General features: G+C 33.0%; 3 protein-coding genes across 4 annotated transcripts; all 3 read right to left on the minus strand.

Annotated features, from left to right (window-relative positions):
• Window positions 1-364: 364 nt before the first annotated feature.
• Window positions 365-5,143, minus strand: PDIL5-2 (PDI-like 5-2). Its single transcript, XM_088095665.1, has 5 exons — window positions 4,756-5,143; window positions 4,005-4,108; window positions 3,477-3,847; window positions 2,469-2,770; window positions 365-900 (listed from the first exon to the last, which is right to left on the minus strand). Exons 1-5 carry the CDS (start codon window positions 4,954-4,956, stop codon window positions 583-585), a joined length of 1,296 nt encoding a protein of 431 aa, XP_087951791.1. The 5' UTR covers window positions 4,957-5,143; the 3' UTR covers window positions 365-582.
• Window positions 5,144-8,741: 3,598 nt separating this feature from the next.
• LOC124835371 (Polynucleotide adenylyltransferase family protein) lies at window positions 8,742-16,814 on the minus strand. Of its 2 annotated transcripts, none has more exons than XM_088097483.1 (15): window positions 16,430-16,814; window positions 16,218-16,348; window positions 15,563-15,680; window positions 15,128-15,183; window positions 14,829-14,878; window positions 14,649-14,747; window positions 14,423-14,532; window positions 14,134-14,261; window positions 12,559-12,625; window positions 12,050-12,133; window positions 11,165-11,227; window positions 10,885-11,029; window positions 9,976-10,125; window positions 9,316-9,416; window positions 8,742-9,242 (listed from the first exon to the last, which is right to left on the minus strand). In XM_088097483.1, exons 1-15 carry the CDS (start codon window positions 16,760-16,762, stop codon window positions 9,138-9,140), a joined length of 1,740 nt encoding a protein of 579 aa, XP_087953609.1. In that variant the 5' UTR covers window positions 16,763-16,814; the 3' UTR covers window positions 8,742-9,137. The 2 variants fall into 2 exon arrangements, with proteins under 2 accessions (XP_087953609.1, XP_087953608.1); XM_088097482.1 differs by having other exon boundaries at window positions 9,316-9,413; window positions 16,430-16,799.
• A 642-nt stretch (window positions 16,815-17,456) lies between these two features.
• Window positions 17,457-21,073, minus strand: FUT13 (fucosyltransferase 13). The gene is made up of 3 exons (XM_088095721.1): window positions 20,459-21,073; window positions 18,286-18,459; window positions 17,457-18,199 (listed from the first exon to the last, which is right to left on the minus strand). Exons 1-3 carry the CDS (start codon window positions 20,921-20,923, stop codon window positions 17,633-17,635), a joined length of 1,206 nt encoding a protein of 401 aa, XP_087951847.1. The 5' UTR covers window positions 20,924-21,073; the 3' UTR covers window positions 17,457-17,632.
• Window positions 21,074-21,619: the final 546 nt, after the last annotated feature.

Here is a 21,619-nt window from a genome sequence, read left to right on the forward strand (position 1 = left end):
CTTGTGATGATTGCAAATGTCAAGTGAAGCTTTCAAAAAGAAAACATGGAACTGAAAAGTGATAAAAAAAATCAACTAGGAGACTTGAAGGGTTTATCATCTCTCATAAAATAAAGAATGGTATTTTGCCATTCTTTTTGCATATTGGTGGTGGATGGTGATGCGATTTCGTTACATGAAGTTGGTTATATTGCTGGTCTATTATTGGGAAGATTAGAATTTGAAATTGGAAGAACAGTGATATTGGGTTAGGAAAATGTTTGGTTAGAAAGAAGGAACAAAAAGAAGGATATATATATTAATTTTCAAGTAAAATTAATGTGAAATGAAGAGCATAAATACTAATATCTAGGAAGGATGAAAGTAATAACAAAGCTAACACATCATTGTCATGTTTAATGTAATAAATAGGCATTTTTGGTTCATGTTAACAAAATGAAAAAGTGTAAAAGAAAAAGGCAACAGTCTGAACAGCACTAAAAAAATATGGAGATTAACACTCATTAATATTTACACATACCAATAGGTATGGTGCTAGTTTCTAGAAGCTCACGTGCACCGATTATCATTCTACATGCTAATTTAGTCTTCCTTGTCACCTGGTTTATACTCTTTGATTTCAGCTTCTGAAACAGAACTGCTTGCACGATCAACTTGAACTTGATTTGGTACAGCATGGTACTCATCACCTCCTTTACTGAAGCTCTGAATAAGTATCAGTAATGCCACAACAAAAACAATTATGTATACCATTCTAATGTCAAAAGACCGATGAATGAATTGCATCAGCGAAGGTCCACTGAATGTTTTGTTTATGGTTCTTCCTTCCCTGTATCCTTCCAGAAATTTAGTGATTTGAGATGCCTGATCCTCCCCCTCAATACTTTCTGAATCAACAACCTGAAAATCATTTAAAAACAATGGCATTAAATACAAATGTACACAAAATCAGCAGATTGAAATCTATATGACCATGATATCAACAAATAATTCATGTTACCAAGATAGTTAAGCTTTGATAGCAAGATCAACACTATGGAAGTCTAGTAAACTAATCAAGTGCATTAATTTAAAGGTGGAAAGATGTATCTGAAATTCCAAATGAAACAATGACATTGAAAATATATCATAGACAAATAATGCCTTTCAATTCTTTATGACTGAGGAGCACAGGTCATAGTTTATCTCGAAGACATACATCATGTAAAAGATTTTTTAAAAGCAACTGAAGTGACTAAAACATAACGGTGAGTACTAGTACATTGAGATTCAATAAAAGCTCCCTTTGACAGTATAAACGGAACATTTCCCCTAAGACAAGTTGATAGGATATAGTGTGTGCAGGACAGAAGGAAACAGATTAGGAATTAGTAGGTAGTTAGTTAGTTGGTTGGAGGGCCTTTATAAAAATGCAGGAAGGTCTTGTGTCAGGGGAGCTTTTGTGAATTCTTTGTGTACAGTCAGGATCTTGTATCCTGTGAAGGGAAAGTGTTCCCTTGTTTGTTTCGGGACGTGTACAGTGTAATCTTGTTTACCAGAGCAATATACAGACACTTTTTTTCCAGTTATCTGTATGTGTGAGTGCGAAGTGCGAGTGAGATTGATTTCTTTACTGAAAGAAATGTATCACATGTACAAAAATCTAGAGAGGAAGAAAGACAAGATGTGGAGAAGATATTTTATTCATTTGAACAAATTTTCCAACAATCACTTGCCCCAAAATGGTGTTAAAACCCATTATGAACATATAACAAGGTTGATACACTTCAACATCCCAAATAGGTATGAGTTACCTACTTACCATATTTTCACAAATTTTACAACAATCACTTACCCAAATAGGTTTGAGTCCTTATCTTTTTAAAAAACAGATAGTAGAAGTATGGAAAATGTCATCAACACCATCAACCTTAAATGAAGAACCAATATTGGCTAGGTCAAGGCATTCAGGTGAAATATCTGATGATCAAAGGAGAGACATATTTACAGCAGTAAACAGGGGCATTTAGTATGCTCACAAATCCTAACCAAAAAAGCAAGACACCCCATATTTTTAGGACACTAGTTTTGAAATGCTGGGTTTGTAGGAATGTGTGATACATGACTACAGGCAATCCATAATCTTGTTCTAGTGTATCCCAGTTATAAATTTTAAGCCAAATTAACATTGGGATATTAAGTTCCGGGTATTTAACAACAGGTAGTCTCAATTCGCTCTTCTATTTTAGATTCAATGTTTTCTCCAGCTTCACAACTCATCTTGAAAATACACAAGTATATAAATATAGGTTCAAATTACTAAAACAATCAAAACATGCAAGAGAATAGTATCAGCACGAGAAGAAAAACTTAAAACTAGGCATGTAAATAAGAGTACAAGACAAGGATAGTCCATGCTACAGATCATTTAGAGAATTGGAATTTGGATATACTAAAATAACATTTAAAAGTAAAGACCATAGACTTACTGAAAGGTAATCATCACTTTTATCCCAAACCACCATTTTTGGTAGTTTAGTACTAATATCAAACTGCTCAGCAAATTCTTCCATCTGTTTGACTCCAACATAACCAAATACTAAGTCACGATTAGCAGATGCAGCAGCCTTCAATAACTTAGTCAATTCTCTTGATCTTTCTTCATCTTCATCTTCAACAATGGTCAAAACTACTTTCCTACCATCTGCTTTCACCAACTTAAGTGTTTCGTAGGATATCGGCACGACCAGAGGCATCAGGTTTTGTTTAACAAAATCTTCCAAAAATTCATCTGCTTTATGAAAACAAACATTATTCATCAAATGATTCCTGTAATGATGTATCAAACTTTACCATTTAAATAGTATACAAACAAAAATAAATACATTCCAGCATAACAGAATGCGTGAGAAGAAAAAGCAAAAATGTATAACACATAATCAAGAAGTGCTATGAGCTTAGAACATTGTAGGAACTCCTAGTGACTCACAGGAAAGGAATTCTGGATTAATAGCTAACATTCAAGCTCCGATTTATTAAGAAAAAACAAATTCACTGAAGTATTTGCATTCAAACTTCAATTCCTACCATGAAACAAAAAGAGGGCCTCTCAAATGAAATCATTCTGTTAAGCTTAGATTTCAACTTCAGTCTAATTCCCTTGGTAATTTCTTCGAAACTTATTTCATTCACTGTCTAGGCAGAAATACAAACGGATGCCATAAAAGTTACCATATACCACCAAAATTGCAAAGATGAAGACACAGCTTCAAGTTTTATTAGCATTCCACTCAAGTAAAATGCAAACATCTTAAAACACTTGAGACTTGGAAATATGAAAAATGTCTAAAAGTTCAATTCTCTGTTAGCTGATTCAACATTTCTTGGATGTGTCAAGTTCAATGCAAATGCATGAATCTTTAGGAGAAGTACAGATGGACTAACTAGCACATAAAATAAGTATAAGCGATAACCTTGATTATCTAATATCAACTAACCTTCAAAGGGTCCGTAGAATGTGTTCCGCTCATTGTACTGTGGATTCAGGGAAACCAATGCAGGAATCTTATCAAAGTCATACAATACCATGAGATCCTCTGAAAAGTCCTTTGCCACAGAAAACCATGCATTTTTCTTGTACTTTATGCCAAACTTTTCTATTATCGTGTTTTTCAAACCGAAACCTATAAAAATGGGGAAAAAAGGTCCAGCTTCTGCAACGAATGTATTCACGGCAGAATCTGAATCAAGAATGGAAACATCAGAAGCAGCAAACTTCTTCAGATATCTAACGAGTAAATCTGCCTTCCTTGGTCCACGGTATTCGGTGGGGATGCCATGATTAAACAGCAAAATGGTTGGATATGCTCTACAAACCAGAATAGAAGTATGGTGAGTTTATTCATGAAATAAAAGCATTTGTCTCCTTAATTGCTGAACCAAAAAGTAACACGTATATATCATAGTTATTAAGAAACAAAGACAGTTTAAGCAAGCCATATAACGGTATGGCCGCAGAAACATACTTCACATCATATTTTTTTGCAAGGCTGGTATGTTTGTCTGCATCTACTTTTGCAATGACAATGGGTTTGTTCAAGGTTGCAAGTACAGGCGCAGCTGCATCTAACTGCAAGGAAGAAAAGCACAGCTATTATCTCACACAAACAACAACAAAGACTTATCCCACTGGGAAGGTATTAAAAATAAGTGCAACATAAAATGACACTCGTTAATCTCTCGTCGAGCAAAACTAAACATGAAGTGCAAGGCATTATAAAACTCACATCACAAATCAGTTTTATCTCAGAGACCTTTGACAAAGTTCACACCTAATAGAAACAAGAAGCACTGCCGCAACATGTGAAACCAATGCTCATCAAGCAAACCACTCAAGAAAAAAAAACGAGCATCATGTTTGAGATGCACTGTCCAACCAACATCAAAACAAGGAGCCCTAACAACACACAAGAAACTATAAAACCATGAGTGAAGTTCATTCCCACACATTAAATAAGGAGTGAAACCCACAAAATTTTGCAATTTCCGGTAGATTTCAATCAACATCAGAGTGTTAGAAACAGTAGTTCAGAGGGTGTTCTGCTAGCATTTCTCTTATCAAGACACATATGCTTCCATGAATTCATTACATACTATATTGTCAAAGCAACGAACTGCAAAGCATGACCCATGAAGCAAAGGCAAATAAAAAGAGAATTTGAAATCAAAAGGAAAACTTGAAGAGACCCAAGAAAGAAGGGTATAAAGGGGGCACACCTCGGGAGCAAGACGCTTGCAGTGACCACACCAGGGAGCGTAAAAGTCAACCAAGATGTGATCAAAGGAAGCTATGGCGGAATCGAAGTTGGAGTCGTCCAAAATCAAAACCTTTCCATCCACCGAAAATTTCTCAGCTTCCCCAGGCCAAAACTGGATCAAGAACAGAACACTTAAAACAACCGAAACCCTCATCGTCATCTTCTATCGTTTGTTTGTGTCGGATCCCAACACGACACGACCCAACACAACACTTAAAACTCTGTTTTCCGCCTTTCAACCTCCTAACCTCTATTTCCTACTTTGCATGCTTAATTTTCATTACTCATGGATCAGATCGGATCACAAAGTGGGATTAGATTAAAACTAAAACTTAATTTCACTTTACTATGCAAATTACGACCTTACCATGGCTGGTTCAGTACAGGAATAATATGACTAAATTAAGTTGACTCGGTATTTCTATTAAATTTAGATATTCTGTATTCAATTAAGTTATACAAATAATAAATTAATTAAAACTAACAGGTGTTTTATAATATATACTTTTTAATAAAATAAAATTATATTGATAGAAAATATGCAAAATATAATAGTTCATGATAAGAAATTCTGTTTTTTTTCTTCCAAACGTAAGGTTCAATATACTTCCACACATTTTTCTTTATTCGCGTATAAAGAAAATACCGTCTTATAAAAGGGGGCGTGTTAATAGAAGGTGAAAGGAAAAAAAATGTCTATGAAACACCAAACAGTTTAAATAGAAAATAATATGTAATATAAATAAAAGTATTTGTTATCTTTTGCATTTTTTCCTTTTTCTTAATTCAGAAAGAAATACCTTCTATAGGCATATAAATTATTCTTCATATTTTTAACACCAAAATATTGGAAGGTTAAAAACTGTAGTTTTTCTTTTAAATCCATCCACTTTTTAAATATTCGTTCAGTTTTAAAATGTATTTTATATAAAAATAAAAATATATTTAGTAATTATTTAAATATAAAAAATTAAGATTAAGATATTGTTAATATTTGGTATTGTATTACATTTTTATAGATTATATGAATAAAATAAAATAACAATTCTTTCATATAACATATTTTTTTCTATCTTTCATGTTTCTATAATTTTTAAAAGTTCTAACCGTGAGAATTGAAGGAAACTTTTCATAAATTGTCATTCCATTATTTGACAGTGAAAGTTGTGATTTATGGGTTGCGACAATCTAAATTGATCTAAAAAGGCTAAATTATGAAAAGTTGTGAAAGACAATAATACTTTGATTCATCGTATGAAAATTTCACCATGAAAAAAAATCAAAAAATCAAAATGCAAAAGTAATAAAGGACAAAATATGTCAAAGGTAAAGTCATCCTTCTTTATCGCTGTCTTACAATCTCTCTTTACGAGAATCTTGACTCTAAAATCACCAAAAAGAATTATTTGAAACGAGAATATGAAAGAAAAAAAAGTTGGGGGCATGAAAATATAAATTTGACAAAAGAGTTTGTGTAGCAAAAGATGAAAGAATATGATACAATTAAGAAATATGCAAATAAATTATTAGATATTGTTCATAAGATAAAGTTGTTGGAAAAAAAAATTCAAATTCTAATTTCCGAGAATAGTACCAAATAAATATAAAACATTTAATGCTTCACAAAAAAACATAAAATTTGGTTATAGTTTGACAAAAGTGATACATGTCTTATAAATATAATAACAACATATATTAATGACAAAAGATAATGAGGTTGAAAATACAATAACTACAAAAGGAGAAAATATGGCCAAACGAAAAACTCAATTTTTTCATATTGTTTCTATTACAAGAAAAATAATCATTAACACAAAGTGTTGGTGGAAATAAAACATAGAATGAAATATGATTAATTGAGACATGTAAAAAATATATGCAAATCTCAACATCCTCAAGATGTTAAGATTGTAAAAAATAAATCAGAAGAGGAATTACTTCTTGTAACATCATGCTTTACAACCAACAAATCTATAAAAGATTGATTTGTAAATAGCGATTGTATAAATTATATGACCCATGATCGATAACTTTTTAATAAGTTCAACAAATTAGATATTTTTAAAGTAAAAGTTAAAAATAAAGGACAACTTTTTGTGAAGATAGATGAATAATTACAATTAAAACTTATTTAGGTGTCAATTAAATTTGTTATGCATAAAAATCTATTAAATGTTGCTCAACTCTAAGAAAGAAAGTTTATAAGGTTTTATTTGAAAATAAACTTTTTGTGACTAATGTAAAGAAAGTTTATAAAGTGTCATTTGAAAATAAACTTTTTAACTAAAGATGTAAACAACTTATCAACATTCAAAGTTCACATAAATAAAAACTTTGTTTTGAATTTGATAAAAAAAAATGAGTTGATTACAAACAAAGAAAATATAGAAAAAAGGTTAAAGATCAAAATAAGATAGGTATTTTATTGAGAAGTTTGATGCTCAATAGAAAAAAATAGATGAAGAATCCAATTCTAACATCTATCAAAGTTAAATATCATTACCATGAAGTGAAAGAAAAAAAACTAATAAAAAAAGAAAAATCAAGCGTAGGATAATCAAATTTGAGATTTGAAATTCTAGTAAACAAATATTAAATAAAATGTTGAGAATATTTACTTACTATTCTTTTTATTTAAATTAGTATTTAGAAAATCTTTCAATTTTAGAAATATATTTTATATAAAGATAAAAATATTTTTAATTATTATTTAGATTTAAAAAATTAAGATTTATAGAAGATTAATAATTAATATTATATCATTGCTTTATATATAAAGTAAATGAGTAAAATAAAATAACAAACTCTCCACCTAACATGTTATTTTATATTTCTCATGAACAAAACAAAGAAGCTGAATATTTAACATTTTAAATTTGTATTGCAATGTCATTCTATAAGAGATTTTCTTTTTTACAACAAAGAATTGGAGACTTAGATAACATGTTTGATTAAAGAGGTTACTAACATGTAACCGAATCAGATAGTGCATATTTATCGTATTTTAATAGAATATTACATTAAAGTTTTATGTAAGAAAACAAAATTCTATTAAACAGACTCATTTTAGTATCAAAGTAATATTCTTCATTTAAACAAAAGTGTCCATTATATTTGTGATGGAGAAAAAAAAAAGAGAAATCATATTCCTATTCAAGTTTCATTCTTAGCGGAAACGATCCTAACTTATCTCACATCGGAGTTAAGATTTAAGTGCAAAATTTTAGGACACTAGTGTAAATGGAGGAAAAAGAAACATTTATTTTCACTGATATTACTATTGTTTTCAGATAAATTTACACATACTAAATAACTATTAACAAGTTGATAATGAATAAATTTCCTATTTATAAAAAGGTGTTAAAGTGGGTTGGGTCGTATTGGAATGTAAAAAGCATATTTGAGAATAGATGAAAGATGTCGTCGCTTGTAAGGTGGAAGTTGGATCCAAAATGCTAATAATTCTTAAATTCGTACTTGTGTAAATATACAAAAATGTAGATACAAATTATACGATACGTGAAATAAAATTCTGATCTCCAAGACCATGGAGAATACGTGAAATAGAATAAAATTATTTACATATTTTTTACAAAAGTACACGAGAATAATTTCACTCTATCATCTGAAAAGAGGACAGAACAGAATTAACTGAAATAAACAATACTTATTTTTATACATTGCCCTTAAAAGGTCATTTATCATGATAAAATTTGCAAATATAAACTAGTAAGTAAAAGAATTGTATTTGTTATATGATATACATTCCAAATTGGAAGAGGAGAAAATCAATATTAAACAAACAAGAGAAGGAAATAAAAAATGTATGACTCATCGTTCATGTTTCATTCCTGTTTTTATAACTTTTTTTATAAATAAGAAAAATGAAATTACTTTTCCTTCCGCCACAGCTATAATCAATATTCATCCACCACCCAAAGTAACTTACGTCATTCAAATGATTGCACTTAAAGTGGGGGATTATGTTCTCCCCAAAATGTAGCCTTTCGGGCTAGTGTTATCACGATACAATGGTTACTTGACTCCTGATAGGAATATAAATACCATGGAACAACTATCATATTTTCACCCATTCTAGCAATTACGGAAAAAAAATAATAATTACATTTTACCAGGGTATAAATTTACATCCCAAAAGTCAGCAGGAATTACTTCAGACTTTATAAAAGTTGCGAGTGGCATAGCAACTTCAAGGAAAGAATGTTTGAAGTACCTTGTATCATCTCAAAACACAGCAAGCTGGGTTAGTTTCCTTCAGCGAAGCAGCTTCTCTCAATCCGAAACAATGAGAGAATAAACAATCAATCAAGGCAATCAATCTCATTGCAACTTAACACGCTTAGAATTGGTTTCTCTCAACCATTCAACGCAATCCTCCGCGGTTCCAGATGGATGGGCAAGTTGCCAAGCCATTGCTTTATCCAGCTGCAAGTGAAAATGAAAACCTCAAATTTCATGGCAGTGAGTGAAACTGCATTAAACCAAACAAATGACTTACCGACTCTTTTACAAGAGGCCCTCCTCCTTTAAGCCCTAAGGTATTCATAACATCTTTGCCATTGATCAATTGTTTTACGTCCCATATCCTCTCAAGGCCTGCTATCCACGAAAAAGAGTAATTTGAGGAATAAAAAACTGCTTGAGTATCCAGCATACAAATATACACACCTCTCGTCAAACACACTCTATTGTGGGACATGGTATGCAAATAGTTATTGTCTTTTTTCCCCTATTACCCTAGCTTCTCTTTATTTATAATCTTCTAGCGTAAAATATACTTTCTACCACAATATAGTTTCATTGGCATTCTCATTGAAACACACAGTCACTGGTTCAAACTGCTGCAAGCCTGCAGCATCAGGGCAAGTGCAAAGCTTTCTACGCTGGAAGAAAGCTTCCAAATGCCAAATCCAAAGGAAAAATAAGAAAAGGATCATTACCCAAATGAACATTCAACTATTCAGATGAAAGTAACACATTGACAAGTTTAGATATGATGCAAAAATAGAATACAAAAGCTCTACAATGACAGAATAATTTGTATGAATATAGTTGAGAAAACAAGTAGTTGACTTCTTCGAATGATATAAATCACAAGAACAAGGTACTGAAACTAAAAGTTAAAGACAACACAAAATAACAAAAGAGCTATGTTCACCGAGTTTGGTTATAGCATTCTCCACAGTATTAAACAGATCTCTTCTTATGTCCAGCTGGGAGGGCTCATCCTCAATGTCAATAGGATGTAGTATAGTAGATATCAACAGTGCAACTCGCCAAAAATCTTTAAGCTCTCTTAAGAGAAACCCTAAATGAATAAATATAAAAGGTTCAGCTATAAAAGATACAATTCATAAAGCACAATAGCTCACATTAACTTCCTATACAAACACATGGAAGAGCAGGCAAGAATCACAAATGCAATATCACAACATTGAACTCAGCCATGATATTTTAAGGAAAACCGTAATCTTCTATTTCCTTCTTTTATTGACACAATTTAGTCAAGTGCTTAAAAACTTTTCAAGTCTTAAAAAGGTACAGAAGTACGACTGCAAATAAATATAAGGAAATATGGGTTGTAGGCTTTAGCTGCTTTCTACTGCAAAGCCAATAGTAAAATTGAAACTGCAGCATACGGAAACATGAAAAACTACAGTCAGCAGCACAATATGTAAACATGAAAAGACTATAAATGAAGATTAAGGACAACAGCTATTTGTCATGAAACAACTATGCCAAAAACTTAAGTTACTGTTTCAATGTTTAGCATGTCCCTTTACTAAAGATCCATTTGGGCTTCAATCATGGACAATTCCTAGACCTAGCTACCATGTTCTGGAATTTAACTTTTTTATTAGAAGAATGGGAAAAGAAAATATTAAAATCTAGACCATTTGGTCATAGAGGCTCACTCTGATTACCAAGTCATGTCATGGACAAACAATTCCAAAACACTTAAGCTGTTAGGTGAAGGTCCACAAGAGGTTCTATATTAGATTTCTAACAATCCAAAAACATCATACAGCAGATGAAAAACCTTGGTGGCAAAGCAAGAAAATTATACCTGTCAGTACCCTGACTCTAGAATAGACAGGGACATCAACCAAGTCTCCCATCCAATCATGATCGACAACTTGGTCATCCTTACCAGATGTAAGACAAGGGAACAACGACAAGAATTTATGTGATGCTTGGTGTAAATTAAGCACCTGTATTTTGAGGAGCAAATGCAAATATCAATACAAATTATCATCAAGAGTCAATAACACAAAAAATAATTTAAAGTATAGAAGTTATAATGCATCCTTTGGATCTTAAGAAAGCTAAAAGGAATGAAAGCTGACCACTTCCGCATCCTTAGCTTTTCGTTTAAGTGACTCCCGGATAATATGATTGACAACAGGAACCTACAATTTAGAATCCAATATTAGGCTATTGAAGCAACATTTTATTTGAAATACCATCGCAAGAATAGACACATGGTACAATGATCAGTTGCAACTGATATATTAGTCTACTCTCCAAGAGATGAGGAGTTGGGACAAGAGTGCAAGACAATTGTCCAAGTTGACGAGCTCCAACACAGTAACTAAATTTTAGATCAAGGCTTGACTGGCTAAGTTCAACTCAAACAATTATTTTTAAATGTTTTTTCAAGTTAGAAGTGCCTCCAAACTGCAATGTAGGCACTATATTGTCTTATTTTCTAGTTTAGAAGAAAGATAATTTTATTTCATATTCATTCAGATTCACAGAGATTGAGATTTATAGGGAAAGTTGGTTAGAGATTTTCAAACCAGTCAGATTAAAATTCAAATTAAATAAAAAATATATATAGGTACATCCGGAACAACTAAACAGAAAAGACAATGATAAAATCACTAAAAAAACTAATCTTATCTATTGTAAGGGTTCTAGGATTCCTTTATTCTGAAATATCTTAACAACTTCCACAACCTTCTCCCTCAACTTGCTTACAAGAAATTCAGAATCAGGTTAAATTAGTCAACTGGTTAGAATGTCTGCCAACTGTTTGGAAGTTGGGACAGATGGCATACAAGCAACTCCTCCATTAAGCTTTGATAACTGGCATACAAATAACTCCTTCACAAAACAAGATATTGTCCTAGATGTTTCAACTAATAAATTGAAATCCCAGAGTTACTTGCAGCTTAATATTGACAAATCAGAAATAGTACTAGCATATAGAAAAAGTAATGGGTACGTACCGTTTTTGCTTTTTTTTCTCTGTAAGTGGTATTTCTAAGAGGAAGAAACAAAGCAGCATAAAGTGCTAACCTTTTTTGTTCAGCCTAAAATACAGAGAAAATTGTACAGCATATCAGATACTTCCTCTGGACTCAGACATAAGCAAATGTTTGGTGGACTTAAATATAAAAAAAAAATGCAATTCCCAAAGTCCTATTGAATACTACTATTAAAAATTACCGTTATCTTTAAACCTAAACATCCTTTTCAATAAATACAAAGGAGGAAAGGAGGGTAGTTTAGAAAAGTACCTCTTTATCGTATTAAACAAGAATATTAAATTAACCCAACTTTTATTCTTCTTAATCAGAGTGAAAATGATTAATTCTGCTTATATTTGAGTCTAGGGGTAGTACACTGCTAAACGAACACAAAGTGATACAGGAATAGCCATGTAACTCTGACTACGAAAAGAATAAATGGAACAAAAGAATACAAGGCAAAAATTACTCTTCCATTTATTACTTACAGTGAAAGTTGACTCTCCAAGTAACTGGACAAGGTTCCAAGCAGTATCCAAGCAAGAAATGCAAAGCCTGGAAAAAATTTAAAAAATGATTGATCAGCATGACCACCGAAATATCATGCAAGAGAATAGTTAAAAAAACGGCATAATCATAAGGTTTCCATTGAGAAGTAAGAAATGAGAGAAAGTATGTTCTCAATAATACCATATTGATATAAGGTCTAGATAATACATAATATACCCGGAGTCACTTACTTCATACAAATAATTAGGTCAACTATTAGTTGTATATTGCCAATACTAGCTAAGCTCAACAAGGTTTAATAAGCTTTATTTTAGCCATATCTATAGTTGATATAAGATCTCAGAGCCCGCCCCCTCCCTCACTCCCCCTCACACCAGGATTGGACATTACCAGAGATATTCACTTAGGGTGTGTTCATTTGAATGGAAGGATTTCACAGAGAGTGAGCGAGTGAATGGATTTGACGAGATTTGAAAGTAAAGTATGTGTTGTTTTTTTGAAAGGATTTGGAGATGATTAAGAGTGGATTTGAAAGTAAAAATAATATGAAATGATATTTTTGAGTAAAAATTATTTGAAATAGTAGAATTAAAAAGAAGTAATAAATAATTAATACAATACATTTTTTTAGGATATTGAAATTTTTTTGTTTAGATAAATAATTATTATTTATTTATTATTATTATTATTTATTATTATTATTAATTAATGAGAGAGAAAATTAGTTGGAACACGGAAAACGCACCAACTGCAAGGGACAGCTTGTGAAAATGGAGGATACATAAGTAAAAGCATAGACAATACCCTCAAATTCCCTCCTCAGGGAACGATACGCAAATGGATGGATTCTGCTAATCCATCTTTGCAAATCTATGCAATTCAATAGAAGTGAACATAGCTAATCCATCTTTGCAAATCTATGCAATTCAATAGAAGTGAACATAGCAAATCTTCACAAATTCTTGCTCCCCCATCTCTAGTAACAGTAAATCATCCCATGTGAACACAGCATTAGTGTTTAACATGTGTTCACATTTACATTACATTGTCATTTCCTTTATATCTCTTTCTGCAGAGTTAATTTGGTGGTTAGTCTATTGCCCTCTCTGTACATTTCTTTTAATGGAAGATTTATTTACATATTGCATTGGGGAACCTGCAGCCCTTGGGGCCAAGGAGTCATAGCTATCTCATGAAGTGAGGTTTGCCCAAGCCTTTCTATATATATTGGCTAAATAGAAATATCCATAGGATTCAATAACTACTTGGATAGAAAAAATAATTATATCTTCAGTGCGTACGTAACTATAGATACACTTGTGCACATCTCAAAAGGTATACTGTTTCAATTGTGAAATTCATCACAAATATCGATCATTCTTATCTTTCTATTAACTGCTTCTTTGTTTTCGGACAAAGGGGCAACAATATCAAGCTAATTCTTACTCTGTACGGAAGATGTAAATGAAATAGTAATTATTTAATGGATTTGCAATCTTTACACACTTTCAACCGGCAAAAAACAATTTTTTGAATCTATCTACAAGCAATACCTTTCACATCCATCTGAAATAGCAGGTTCAAATTCAGGAGGAAGACTGAATACAATCCGAAATAGTGTCAGATCATAAATGTAAGTCATTGCTTTGACAGGCTGATTTCCGGATATCATAAGATCAATCTACAAACACAGATAGACATCAGAGAATGAATGGCAATATTTTCAATGCTAACGAAAAAGAAAAAGTACATCCTTATAATATGAAGCACCAATTGCATTCCAGATTTTAAAATAAGATTCTAAGGCACGTACACAAGAGTAATAGAAGAGTTAGAACATACCTCAGTTCCAATGCGCTCTCTGCTAATTTTAGCGGCCAGAGCATCTTTCACATCATCACATGAAGCAGCTACTTTCAGATCTTCGTCTAGGGTGAATTCAAATCTAGCACCTAAAAATAATGAAAATGTCTCTTCAATATAACAGGAGAACAAGTTCTTAATTCCAAAAAGCAAGGGAAAAAAGATTCACTGGATATACAAAAACAAATTGATCATGAGAAAATACCAAATCTAATGGCTCGAAGAACTCGTAATGGGTCATCAAGAAATGTGGCTTTTGGGGGTAAAGGTGTCACAATCTTTCCGGACTTAAGATCCAGGATCCCTGCAAAGTGCCAAACAGATTATTAGATGGGCAAACAAGTAGCGCCCAAAAAATCCTTGTTCAGTAAAGATCCATTCTAACCTCTCTTAGTGAAATCTTCAACTGAGTCAGTGTTGATATTGTAGAATAAGCTGCCATGCACAACTGAATTAATTAATGAAACTATCTTGTAAATAAGTACAAAAGGAGAAGAAAACTGAAACCAAGACATGGAAAAAAGAAAAAATTTACCAGCATAATTATTAACTGTATCATTACACAGACACAAATATGCTCAAATGCTAAGCAGATTTTTTATTTTTTTTAATTTCTCCCAGTTTTGTACTTCTTACTCTGTTTTATCTAATGATAGGTTTTATTAAAAAAGTGCATAGAAATACCTGTTAATTGTCAAATCTCTCCTATATGCATCCTCTTCTGCTGTTCCAATTCTTTGCTGTTACACGCGAAGCATTCTTTATTCCGTTGAATTTAACAAGGATATGGAAAGGGCAACCAAACACTCCAAATGGCAAATAAATGTTCATCTTAGCATAAAATTTTCTTAAATATCAATAAAAGTGCAACATATAGATTAATTGTACCTTGACAATAATCATTTGTCTTCTTTTTAAAGCAATTTAACTATGAGAATGCATGTATGCGATTCCAACATAAAAAGAAATTGGAAAAAGGTCTGTTTTAAATGATCAAACTGAACCAAAAAAAAAACTAATAAAGAAATTTAGAACAAAAACAAAACAAAAAGTGCAAATATGCAACCACAGCAAAACAGATAAATTTGTATCGAAACAAAAGACTAGGCAATTATATACCTTGGAAGGAATGCGGCTATTCTCAGTGTATTCTTCACTACGTAGGTTAACAAAATCAATCCACATATCAAACAAACGCATCCTGGCTGTTTCCAAATGTTTGGACTGGTCAGGATTGCTGCAAAAAGAAAGGATAATGATAAAAAAAAACTTTACAAAAAAAGGTAACTAAAAGTAAACACTTAATGATATATATATATATATATATATATATATATATATATATATATATATATATATATATATATATATATAGAGAGAGAGAGAGAGAGAGAGAGAGAGAGAGAGAGAGAAGTTGTCAAGCTTGCACAAAAAATGTGAAAAGTTGCTTCCTGACTTGTACTCCAGTTAATCACCTCCATACACAATAAATTAAAAATCTGAATATTAAACTCAACTTTCTCAATTAGAATGTTAGGACTTAATTAATTATGCATACTGCGAAATAGTTTGGAAGAAAAAAAAATTGAAAACCGTGCTCAATTATCTAATATTACATCTAAACACATCATTCTTCGCAATTCATCCGTATAATCTTCAGTAACGAGTATTGAACAAGCAGTTAGTAGTTAGTATTTGACAATCGCAACCTTGTTCAGCAACAAGACCTGTAAAGAAAAAAGAAAAAGAAACTAAAAAGAAAAAAAAAAGATACCTCTCGATGACACAAACTCCCTGTGCATCTTCGCCGATGGACAACAAGTACTCCCTAACCTTGTCGACAAACTCAGTTCCCATCATATTGTCCAGAGCGATATCGATGTCATAGCACTCTTTTCCTAGAAGCTACAGAACAGAACAAATAAAAAGAGGACAAAAAGAATAACAAGGAAGGAATTAGGGCTAAAAATGAATGGAGTGTGTGACCTTGTCGCGAACCCAGCCACCCGCGACACGGAGCTGAGTTTGGAGGTGAAAGTGGCGAAGAGTGGCAAGAAGCCTATCAAAGATGCTTCTCTCGGTATCAGATATGTCGATTCTGTCACGGACCTGAACCGTAGACATTGGTGCGCAACCGCAACTCCGAAACGACGGCGTGGCGGTTCGAACGAGGGTTTTGGCGGGACGGTGAGAGTGGAGAGGAAGAAAAACCGTTGGAGTTAATTTAAGCGACTGTGAGAATGAAAAACCCCTCACACTCAAATTGGATACGGGATGCGCCACAAGAAGCCTTGTGGCAGTTTTCAAAGCCACTCTCATCAAATGGGCTTTCGTGTGTTTAAATACTCTGAAAACACTTCACATTCGCTTCTCAGTCTTATATAATGGCATGCGTTCCGGTGGGTTCTTCATCTCTTTTTCAACATGTCACTCCATCCACGTCACCTCCTCCCATTCTCTCTGCTTTTTTCTTTTTCTAAAATTAATTTAAAGGTTATCAATTTTTTTCGTTTTAAAACAAAATTACCCATTGCTTCGTAACATTATATTTTCAATGAATTTTTTTTAAAACAATAATATGATAGTGATAATATTTATTTATATATATATATATTAGAAGGTTATAAAAAATATCTTTAGGTATATTAAAAAAATATCTTTAGGTATATTTTATTTGATTAATGGTATAATAATATATTTTTATATTCATTTGATATGCAGTATAAGAATAAAATAGTTATAAAAAGTAAATTTTTGTATTTTTACAAGAAATGAAAATGTAAAAAATAAGAAAAAATAGTGTATTATATGTGTCAAAATATCATTTTCCATTTTATTTGTAAGAAAAATACATTTTCATTTATACAAGTCCCAGTTATGGCATTAGTAGAGAAAAGTGGGAGTGTGTTTTGTATACATTTGGTCCTGAAGCTGGAACAAAAACTGGAACACTTCACTTTATGGTAAGCTAGGTGGTGGCATCAACCACTTTCTATTTATCAGAAAAAGGGGATGGAACAAAACAAATGGAATATAATTCATACTATTTGTCATCATCATGTGTGCTAAGCCTTTCTGATTTTGTTTCCTTTATAGTTCAATGTTACTTAGCTCAGAGAAACAAGCAATGTGCCTCTATACAAGTCGCAAGCCTAAATCCAATGTATCTATTTCTCTGAAGCAGTTAACCTATCTTCTTGCATTTCTTCCACCTCTTCTGCTAACAACCTCACACAATCGGCAAGGCAATGTGTCAAGGCTCATGGCTCGGGTTTTTCCATAGTTTCCCAGCACACCACACCTTCTCCATGCATGGTATTCCGCATAGGCAACTGGGTCGTTAGCAACTGCCTTCACGTACGAGGCCAACTCTTCCAATGACTTGAACTTTCTACCATCTATGATTGAATGTGGAGGAACGAAATCCATGACATTTGGTGCACCAAAATAGATTGGAACTGCACCAGAGTCCAAGGCATAGAATAACTTCTCTGTTACATAACTCTCAGTAAAAGTGTTCTCAATGGCAAGAACAAACTTGTAGTGAGACATGGCACAATGTAAATGATCCCACCATTTTGGGGTAACATTGGCATCGTTTGCACATTCGGGATAAAGAGAAAGAGCAGCGTCTAGACCACCAACATTATTTAGGCACTTGCCAAATGAATGATGCGGCAATAAGCTCAGGAGCTTCTTGGCAAGTTCATTCCTTTGAGAAAGACACCGTGATGAAGACCAATAAACCAGTATATCCTACAAATGATAAATGAGGTTATGTTGCTATGGATCACTCTTTTGTTATCTGTCATTTAATAATATATTCTTGATCAATTACTTACTCTGTTTTTATCACTGGAGACGTGGTAGTTTCGACCACTGTGAAAGAGTGCACCAGCATAGGTTGATTGTACATCATCTTCAGCATGATAACTAATATATATATCCTCTTGACCTGATCTTCTTCTGCCAGCTTCAAGATCCATATATACACGAAGTGGTTCTCCCGTGCGTCTCTGAAATAAAAAATAAACCGTAACAAAGTAAGAAATATGCAATATCAAAGTATATGCTACCTCAGCCAAAACAATCCAGAAAACCATGCAAGACAACAGCGCCTGAGAAGCATTTGAGCAAGAAACGGTATACAACAGAAATGGTTTCCTCGTGTGATTTTGAACTGCTTAAACAAGTGCTTATTAAAATCTTCCACAAAGATAATTGTATCAAGCTAAGAACTCAGAACAGATAGTTGAAACTTTAAGCATGTTTCAACCAGATTTTAAACACCTAAAGGCTCAAAGGAATACATGACTTCATTTATATATGGCAGTGTAGATAATTAACCCATTCATACCATGATACCACCAAATAAATTATGCCTGGTTTCGTGTATATTATGATTTGTTTATACTTTGTATTTTGAGCGGAAGGATCTCGTTTTATGAATTAGAATACTTTTAAAACAACTCAATCAAAAGGCATTTTAGTTGTTGACTTACTTAAATCCCATCACTGAGAACAGAACAATAGAACTATAAGTTAAAACCAAGCTCAGTTAAAAATATCGAAGAAAAATGGACCCAGCCACAGCCCAAATTGATAAAAGGGAAATATAATCACCAAAATAATTTTCCATCAACTATAGCTGCAGTTAGTTAAGTTGTACAAGTAATCAAGAAGAACTTCTCCTTGCTATCATTAACCCCTGAATGGTAGAGATACAAAGGAACAAAAATGAAAATGTAGCCGTTTTGCATACAAGAAAAGGAGCTATTTTGCTATTATTAGCGGCTTTTACCTCTATCCAACATTCCCAAATAGAATGCATTCCAACACATAGCAATCAATTAAAAAAAATTCTTGAAAAACTACACCAAATCATGATGAATAAATGATGTCCCCAGATCCTACCCTAGCAAATTGTTCTTGCCATGAAATCATTTTGCCAGATATCTATTATATGGTACGACTAGCCTAAGTTCAACAAAAAAGACTTTAACTCAGTTTTTGATGCTTCACACAAAATCTCCAATTCAAGATCTATTAACCTAATCTACATACAAAGACCACGTCATACTTCCAGATGAACTGCCCAGAAAAGCTGATAACAGAAATGCTTAGGCTTGTTTGTTTTAAAGTAGGGTAGAGTTGATTTTGATAGAATTAATTTTGAACAGTGAACATAATTGGGATGTGTGCTCTGATTAATCTCAGATGCTCAGTCTTAGATTTTCATTGGAAAGTGCCATACTTGATATTCTAACACCAAAACAAACAGGCTTAGTAAAATAATCTGCCTTCCAAGGTAAGAAGGCACCAATAAGGAAAGGACCTTTCAAATTGCAATGTTATTTCCTCCTAGTTATTGACCAAAGATTAAAATTGGGAGAAAGAGTCCAAGACATGGTTTTAGTATCTCCTGAAAAGGATAAATATCCTTATTGCTTCCCACGGCTTCCCATGACTTCCACTCGTACACGAGACACCAAGGCAATATATTTCAAATCATAATTAGTTGTAGTTGTAATGTAATCACTTTCTCCCAATAATAAGAATGAACCACTGTTCCTCGTATGTTTCCATAACTATCTAAAAATCAGATCAATTTAAGTGACAGTCAATGCGGTTTGCGAAGCTACAAAATTCAGTCGTGATTTGTTAACATGTCCTTCTATGTAAGCATAGTAACACACCAAATGTCATAGATCTACTCCAATATCGAAACTTCAACAGCAATCCAAGATAGATCGTAGGAAATTATCCCTATCTATTGATCCACTCGTGAAAACTGAAATAATAAATGACAACCAAGCTTCAAAAGAGGCAACCACAAAGCAGGGATCATAAATCGAACACTCAGCAATGGCAGGGTATTATCACCCAGATAAAACACCATTCATGTCCTTAGTACATTTATCACTTTCCAATCAAAAATGCGATTTTGCAAACAAAACTAACACATCCACTTGCATTCCCACCCATTCCAAACAACCATTAGTAGCAAACGCTCACCTGAACCGGAGGCGTGGTTGTTTCAAACAGCAAGGCATCAGGCTTGTCGGCGAGAACAGGCGATTTGGTCCACAAGCAGCTCAACCCACAAGTGCACGAATACAAGTTATCCAAGTTATCAGGAATCCAAGTCCACCCTTTAACCAAGACACTGACATGGTTCAGTTTCAACCCCGCACAGTTTCCAATCTCCTGCAAAGATGCGACCTTTGACTGGTTTAAGGGCAACCCGTTTGGTTTATCTTTGAAGCGTGCGCAACCCACTTGCGAGTCCCATTTCCTGAAGGCCCCCACAAGATCAGTGAAGGGTTCAGCGGCCTGCGGCGAGATGGAGCGACTGATGGGAGGGAAAGAGGAGGAGACGGAGGGGAATTGGAGGAAGCCGGAGAAGAAGAGGATGAAAAAGGCGAAGGTGACCATGATGGTTATGGTGAAGGTGTTGATGGGTTTGGGAGGAACTGGCATGGTGGTTCTATCCCTCTTTTGGAGAGAGAGAAGACATTAGAATGACTGGGTCGAAGTAAACGATCACATATCAGTTGTTTCTTCTTCTTCTTAAGTCTCACGTTTCTACGAATCAGTTTGGTGAATTTTTCAGTCGCTGTGGTAATAGTATTATACTACTTTTCAAACTGATTTCTGTCCTTTTAGTAGGTCTGGAGAGTTTTTTACATTTTCACTTGCACATTCAGAAATGGGTGAAATGGATAATTCATGCTCTGTGTGAATTGATTTAGGAGAGATCCCTTTCAAAGTGACACTATTGTTATTAATTATTATTAAATTCTCATAATTTTTGTACTTTAGCAAAAGAATATCTTAGTTTTTCTGTAATTTAAAATTGGAAGAGTGGGTTTCTTCTGATTGGTTTACCTTTTAAAAACAAACACTATCAATAAATTTTAAAAGCAATGTTAAGCTAGGCATTTTACATAAACATTGTAGTACAAGAGATGAAAAATTAACTTTCACAAGCAGAAATATGTTACTTTTCTAAATCATTTGATATGGTAACTGATTAAATATATATAAATGTCTCAAAAAATATTTTTTACCAACTAAATAAAATTTATTAATTATTAAAAATCATGCTTCAAAAAAAAAGTTAAAAATATGGTATTGTAACTTTTTCTGTACACGCCCGTTGTTTTTTTTGTTCTT

The sequence above is a fragment of the Vigna umbellata genome, chromosome 8 (assembly GCF_029865625.1).
Source record: "Vigna umbellata cultivar VRB3 chromosome 8, Vumbellata_1.0, whole genome shotgun sequence".
In the NCBI taxonomy this organism is placed as follows: domain Eukaryota; kingdom Viridiplantae; phylum Streptophyta; class Magnoliopsida; order Fabales; family Fabaceae; genus Vigna; species Vigna umbellata.